The sequence below is a fragment of the Onychostoma macrolepis genome, chromosome 22 (genome assembly GCF_012432095.1).
Source record: "Onychostoma macrolepis isolate SWU-2019 chromosome 22, ASM1243209v1, whole genome shotgun sequence".
Classification (NCBI taxonomy): domain Eukaryota; kingdom Metazoa; phylum Chordata; class Actinopteri; order Cypriniformes; family Cyprinidae; genus Onychostoma; species Onychostoma macrolepis.
In genome coordinates, this window is record NC_081176.1 from 26522366 (window position 1) to 26529657 (window position 7292).

The following is a 7292-nucleotide window of genomic DNA, read 5'->3' on the forward strand; positions in this document are numbered from 1 at the left end:
TATCATGATCCATCATAATTATGAAGGTCTCGGTACATTCTCTTCCAGCATATAAATGTATTTCTGCCACTGGGGAACTTCACCGCAGGCAGTGTTTTACGCTATTTGTAAAATGCTATTCCTGAATTTGAATGAAATGCGTAAATCACATACAGAGCAAACAGGCACATAATCGACCGGATTTCTGAGGCGAACGGTTAACTGAGACATTAAAGTCAAACTGTAATGGGAGACGTGCGAAGTAATTGAAATTGACGAGATAATCGCTGACAGATAACAGCAACTTTTTAGCGAAAGTTTAGGGATTTGAGGAATTCCATGTGATTATCATTAAAGTTCTAACGTGCAAAATAAGAAAGTTAAAGCAATATTATAAACGCATATGAACGAACAAAATGAGCTGTGATTGGTCAATTTGCATGTCAATCGCTGTACTTGTCTAAGTGGGCGGGCCTTAAGTGTAGGTCAGGGATCTGTCTACACAAAACTACTTCGTTTTGTGGTTATACTTTCGAAACTGTGTATTTCGGTGTTTATCACAGTCAATATTTTCCTTCCGTTTAAAAGCATTGCTGTACACACAATTTTTTTGCTTCTGTGAAGACGCTTTCAACTCTTTCAGAGTCTGATCCCATAAGTGAAGCTTTGCTTTTCGTAAGAAAAAAAAATTCTCCAGTTGCCTTTCCAGAATGATAACAGACAAAAAAAGGCTCTGCACTTTTTATTTTTTTGAGTGTTTTCTCTCTTTGTGTGTGCAAACACAATTTTTTCAGACCTCATTGGTTAAACACGTTGAGAGCACAACCAGAAAACAGCCAATATATCGAAAGTGAGTCATACATCATGATTAGTTTTTTCAGATATGGCAATAACGCACAGTGACAGGTAGTTTGTAGATGTCATTCAAGACCTTTGTTTTCAACCATTTTAGCAATTGGACTGGACATTTTCTCCATCTCTCTACAACTGGATATCTCGGGTCACTCCACACATCCCGAGGGAAAAAAACAGCACGGCGAGAGGCCTGACCTCACCTTGACCTGAAGAAACTCTGTTGTCGGTCATTCGATATCTTGCTGAATATTCAGCTCTCTTTTGTTGTGCATTTCTACAAATTCGCCAGCTAAACCAGTAGCCTGTTTGATACCGTTTATTAGTCGCGGACTGTAACTATCCCTCGTGTTATGGTACTAAAGATCCATCCATTATATCTATGGTGACAGATATAAACTACATCAGAAGCCGAAGAAATTTGTTGTGACACGGCCTGTCAGGTTCCAGTCAGACGAGCTCAACGTCTTTTTGCCTAATGGTCCACAGCAAGATTTTAAACGAACCGTTAATGGCAGGGATAAAAAAAGACAATTAGGTCCACTAAACAATATCAACACCTTCACAATTAATTATACAAAATGTCAGTGAAATAAACAAGCCCTGCGAGAACACACCGACATTCATGTTGCAGCGTATACGTTTGACAGTTTTGCAGCACATTATGAAGTTTGAAGGCCAAGTTTGTAGTCCTTTTTGAATTGTTTTTCACATTTTGAACAACATTCAGCGTGGTTTGAGACGCACTGTCTTCGAATATGTCCCTCCAGATGAGTTATGAAACTACACCACTCACTGTATACCAAAAACGATACAACAATACACTTCAGAAATGGATGAATATGCATTGTGCTGTAATTGCATAACCATGCATTGTTGCATTTGTACAAAGCATGTAAGTGTCTTTTTTTCCCTCTACGGAATTGTTGTATAATGACACACATGTTGGCTTACTGTACACAGGGACTTCCCATAAACGCCAGGTGATATATTACATTGGATAAAGGAAAGGGAAAAAAAAACAGCAACCCAATTCACACCACTCTCCTGTTATCTCTCCGGCAGAGGATCTTCTTGAAGGATCTTCGGAAGTCATTATTGAAGATGGTGTATATAATGGGATTGAGGGAGCTGTTGCAGTAGCCGAACCAGAAGAAAAACTTGAAAAGCGTTTCCGGCACACATTTTTCACAAAACGCCGTCAACGTGTAGGTGAAGAAAAACGGGAACCAGCAGATGACGAACACGCCTATGACCACCGCCAAGACGAACGTGAAGCGCTTTTCCCGGTTTTGGCGGCCCTTCCACCTGCTGGTCTTGGTGGTCTGAAGGACCTCGCGCTTGTCGCTGTCCCCCGGTTTGATTTGGCTCAGCTTAGTCTTTCCTTTTGAGCTCTTCTTCTTGAGGGAGCAAGGGTTGGAGACCTTGTGGTCCGAGGAGGATGATTCCTCCATGTCCATGCCATTTATCTCACCCTTGTCTTCCGGTTTAGGGTTCGGATTCCCGTTGAGCTTCTCATGGGGATCCTTCTCCAGATCGTTCTCCTTCTTGCTTGCTTCCTTTATCCTCCGGTCCCCAGGTGGCGCTCTGGTCCTCTTCTTGGCGATCTGGTAAATTCGGATGTACACGAGGACCATGATGATGCAAGGCAGGAAAAACGAGCCGATGGAAGAGGAAATGATGTACCATTTTTCTTCGTTGATTTTGCAGATATTCCCCTCTTCCTTCTCCATGGTAATCAGAGGCGGGAAGGAGATCACGGCGGCGATGATCCAAACTATAAAAATAATGCGCTTGATTCGTTGCGGCGTGCGTTTGAGGTTGTACTGGATGGCTTGCGTTATCGACCAGTATCTGTCCAGACTGATGGCGCACAGATGAGTTATCGAGGCCGTGCAGAAGAGAACGTCCAAGGCCAGGTAGATTTCGCACCAAACCTGCCCAAAGGCCCAGCAGCCCATCAGCTCATTGGCCAACGAGAACGGCATCACCAGAGTGGCCACCAATATATCAGCGGAGGCCAGAGACACCAGGAACAGGTTCTGGGGAGCACGGAGAGCTCGGCTCGTAAACACTGCGATTATCACCAGAACATTGCCAAAGACAATGAGGAGGATGAGAAACCCCACCAGGACGGTCATAGGAAGGGTCAACAGCAGGGTGTATGGCGTACTTGTCCCATTGGTCGAATTGTCACACCCCATTATTGAGAATCACAATCTCTTCCTCTCACAACTGAAATTATGTTTTTGGTTTATGGCAGTTCATTTTTTCCATATTACTGAAGACAAAAGTGGCATTTTTTGTCATTTTGGCATCTAAAAAAGTAAGGAGGAAAAAAAATGTATTTAAAGAAATAAGTAAAAAATGTATTTAAAATAAATAAATCATTTTTAGATGCAAAAGTAAGTCATAATATCAAAAAGTATGTGACCCTGGACCACAAAATAAGTAGCATGGGTATATTTGTAGCAATAGCCAACAATTCATTGTATGGGTCAAAATTATGTATTTTCTTTTATGCCAAAATCATTAGGACATTAAGTAAAGATCATGTTCCATCAAGATATTTTGTAAATTTCCTACCATAAATATATCAAAACTTAATTTTTGATTTGTAATATGCATTGCTAACAATTTTATTTGGTCAACTTTAAAGGTGATTTTCTCAATATTTAAATTTTTTTTTTTTGCACCCTCTGATTCCAGATTTTCAAATAGTTGTATCTCAGCCAAATATTATCCTAACAAACCATGCATCAATGGAAAGCTAATTTATTCAGCTTTCGGATGATGTATAAATCTCAATTTAAAAAAATAATAATTAAAAATTGACCCTTATGACTGGTTTTGTGGTCCAGGGTCACATATAGTCAATTTCGTTCTCACACTTTGTTCAAAAATACCACAATACTATACTAACAGCAAAAAGTAAGACAGAAATGGAGCTTACCTTAGTGAAAAAAGCCTAACACCACCCGCAAACTTATTAAACCATCCAAGAAACGTTCCTCAGAGTGTGACTTCTGTTTTTAAAGTGGCTCAGCGTGAGAAAAACTGCACCATTAATTCCTCGCATCTCCTCGGCGGCGCGTGTGAAGACCGCGCTTCGTCGCCTGCGCTCCACTCAGCTGTGCGCGCGCAGAGCTAATAGAGGCGTAATCATATTACGCGTGCGCGATGCGCGTGCTTGTGAGAGAGACGCGCACTGAGGAGAGTGTGAGTGCGCGCGCGCGCGCGCGTTCTAAATTACGCAAACCACGCCCACTTTCTCGAAACGAAACGAAACTTTCTCTTAGCAGCCGCCAAGAGAGGCGCAGTGGAAAAGCCAAAACCGTGCCTAACTGGTTTAAACCAATTAAACTACTTGTTTTAGTGTTTACCTGAACAAGAGAGAATAAACTAGTCGCTGATAAATAATCATCGACTTAAATATACATTATTTTTATAACTGAATAAACCAGTTATCCGTTATAACTTTATAAATGAAGGCCATTTTATGTATTCTGAGGTGAATTTCAAGCAAATTTTAGGAATATGTATTTTAGGTGCGGTGGAAAAGCCAGAATCATGTCCAGAAACCGCTTAAGGCGAGACACTGCAGGCAAAAACATTTTATTTATTTTTTATTTTTTTCATGCACCTTTTAATTTTGAGATTTTTGGCTTTACATTAAGCATTTTTCATGGACAATAGAAAGAAAATATCCAAAATACACCTTTAATTTATGCAAATTAGTGCATATTTAATTAGATAACACCTCCTTTGCATATTTCAACATAGCATTTCAAAAAACATGTAATACAAAAAATGTTTGTAATTAATGTAATCAAGTATGGTGATATTAGTTCATTTTTTTTACCCTATGCACCTGGGGTGTCTCGCCTTAAAGCACTTTTTATACATGCCTGACTGGTTTAAATCGATTAAACTACTTGTTTTGTTGTTTACCTGAACAAGAGAGAATAAACTAGTGATTGTTTATCTCTGATAAATAATCATCGACTTGAGAAACAACATACTAACACTAGCCTAAATACATTATTTTGTATAACTGAATACACCAGTAGTTCATTATAACTTAATAAATGAAGGCCATTGTTTGTACTCTGAGGTGAATTTCAAAAAGATTTGCACTCACTGAGCTCACTGCCGTCTCCAGGGCTAAAATCAACCGTTTTACAATATTCCCTCACATTTCCCGGCTTTCCGTGACCGTGGGAACCCTAATAATATCTGAAAACATTACTGCTAAATAGTTTAAATAGCAGGCTAAGTGATGAATGAGAAAGAGGTAAACAAAGCGGAGGACTCGGTCAGTGAGAGCAGCGAGCGATGAAACAGCGACATCTACCGGGAATATACGTTAACGGTACCTTTACTACTTTAAGCGGTGTTTATACTTAAAACGAGAGTATTTATATACTGCATGCAGATTTGATCAAACTCGCCTGCTTGTAGCTTTATAGTAATCTTAAAGACCTGGAGTAGCTTGTTGCAGGTGTCCCTTACGAAAATTAACCATGGTTTTACTACACATAAAAAAAACATGGTTACTTACTAGTATAGTTAAGCCATGGTAACCACAAATTAACCATGGTTTTGCTACACTAACCATAGTTTAACTATGATATTTGTAGTAAAACTGTGGTTATACAAAAAAAAAAAAAAAACATGGTTACTATACTTTTTCTGCTGGACACTTTTGGGCTTCTTTTAAATCAATTTGCATATTCAAAATTTCTACAAAACTCATTTTAAACATTTAGATAAAATTATGTTTATGATCGTGAGCTATTTCAGATGTGTTCACACATTTTTTACTGATAGATAGATAGATAGGAGTTATATATATATATATACTCTCTGATGGAAGCCATAATTTGAGTGTATTGTTGATTTGATTGATCATTTGAAAATGTATGAGAGGTGAGAGAGGAGCACATTTGACATTCGTAAGGCAGTCAAATGAACATTTATTTGAAGAATGCTTATCAAAGCAAAGACTTGATCTGATGGAAGAGGGTCTTGTTACTTGCTCGGGCTGAGTCAGAAAGAAAGAGAAATCAAGAGTCACCTTTAAGGCTGTTTTTCTAAAGAAAAGTATGTTAGATATGTCCGCACAACACTTGATACCCTATGAAGTGTCAAAACAAAACAAACATTTTGCAGTTACGAAAGAGCAACATTTTTATCTTGTGTACTTTTTTTTTTTTTTTTACATCCCTGTCCACCCAACCAGACAATTACGAATCTTAAGAAAAGAAAGAAAGAAAGAAAGAAAGAAAGAAAAAAGAAAGAAAGAAAGAAAATTAACATGCTTGTTTCCTATACATAGCAAGGCAAGAAAAAAAAAAGAAAAGAAAAAAAAGCAGGAAACATATAACATTCCTATGTTTAAAAAAAAAAAAAAAACTGGAAAATGAACTTCATTTATACAATCTCTATGACCTAATGCACAGACAATATAAAAAAATAAACCATACCCTTAAGCTCCAATCTTAAGGATTCACCAGAACAATACAAGATCAGAATTAAAATTGCCACCCCGGCTGATTATAACTGCGCTGTCAGTATTCACCATTGAAAGTACAATTATTGTTTTATTGTCTTTTTTGACTACATTCCTGATTTGTGATGCATTCTCATCCAAAATCGATCATACTGTTAACCTACATAAAAACCAGCCCTACCCCCTGCATAAATGGCACATAAATGCTGAAAAAAATAAAAAATTAAACTTAAATGGGATGCGTCACAAAGCCGCGTCCCTAATGCACGTCTCACTTGAAGTACTCAAAGGCATTTATTGTCACATAATAATTCCATTTTGTTAACATCTAACTATTCCCTCACACACACACACACACACAATCACACACACACACACAAAATAAAACTCAAATGTACAGTTCTAAGCTTTTATACAAAACCAGGAATGCAATGCCTCTGGTGTATAGTTAAGCATGAACAGAGAAAGCCCTTTTTACAATGTTTGTATTTTTGTCGGTTTTTGTTTTTATTCAGCATCTGCGTCAGGCGCAACATATGCACCGAGCAGGTCCAGAGGGATTTCATCTGTAGCAGAACGTCTGTGCTGGTAGAACCGGCCCGAGAGGCCAGTCCGTAACGTCTCACGCGGGCCGGTTCTTTTACAGCATTACGTTTCTAGGAGGTCCATAAGCAGCAACAGGTTCTGCTGGTTGATAAAAAAAGCAGCGATTTGTGTCCTTTTCATGGCCCCATGAATGCGAAGTGCCTCTCCGAAACCTTTACACTGCTGCCGATGTACACAATGTCCTTACAAATCAAAGCGAGAGCAAATGTAAAAAAAAAAAAAACGCGTGGACACAACATGAACAAAATACATTTGGCTTGATAAACTAAAGTGGAGGTGGGAATTTACAGTCACTCAGTATAATACTAAACCAAAAGAAATTCAATCTTGCGCGAAACAGCTC

General features: G+C 38.6%; 1 protein-coding gene across 1 annotated transcript; it reads right to left on the minus strand.

Annotated features, from left to right (window-relative positions):
• Window positions 1-408: 408 nt before the first annotated feature.
• On the minus strand, window positions 409-7291 carry adra2a (adrenoceptor alpha 2A). The gene is made up of 2 exons (XM_058760572.1): window positions 3785-7291; window positions 409-3149 (listed from the first exon to the last, which is right to left on the minus strand). Exon 2 carries the CDS (start codon window positions 3033-3035, stop codon window positions 1866-1868), a length of 1170 nt encoding a protein of 389 aa, XP_058616555.1. The 5' UTR covers window positions 3036-3149; window positions 3785-7291; the 3' UTR covers window positions 409-1865.
• Window position 7292: the final 1 nt, after the last annotated feature.

Bases quoted from the DNA above. Each gene is read 5' to 3' on its own strand.
- adra2a (XM_058760572.1), bottom strand. From the start codon at position 3,035: ATGGGGTGTGACAATTCGACCAATGGGACAAGTACGCCATACACCCTG.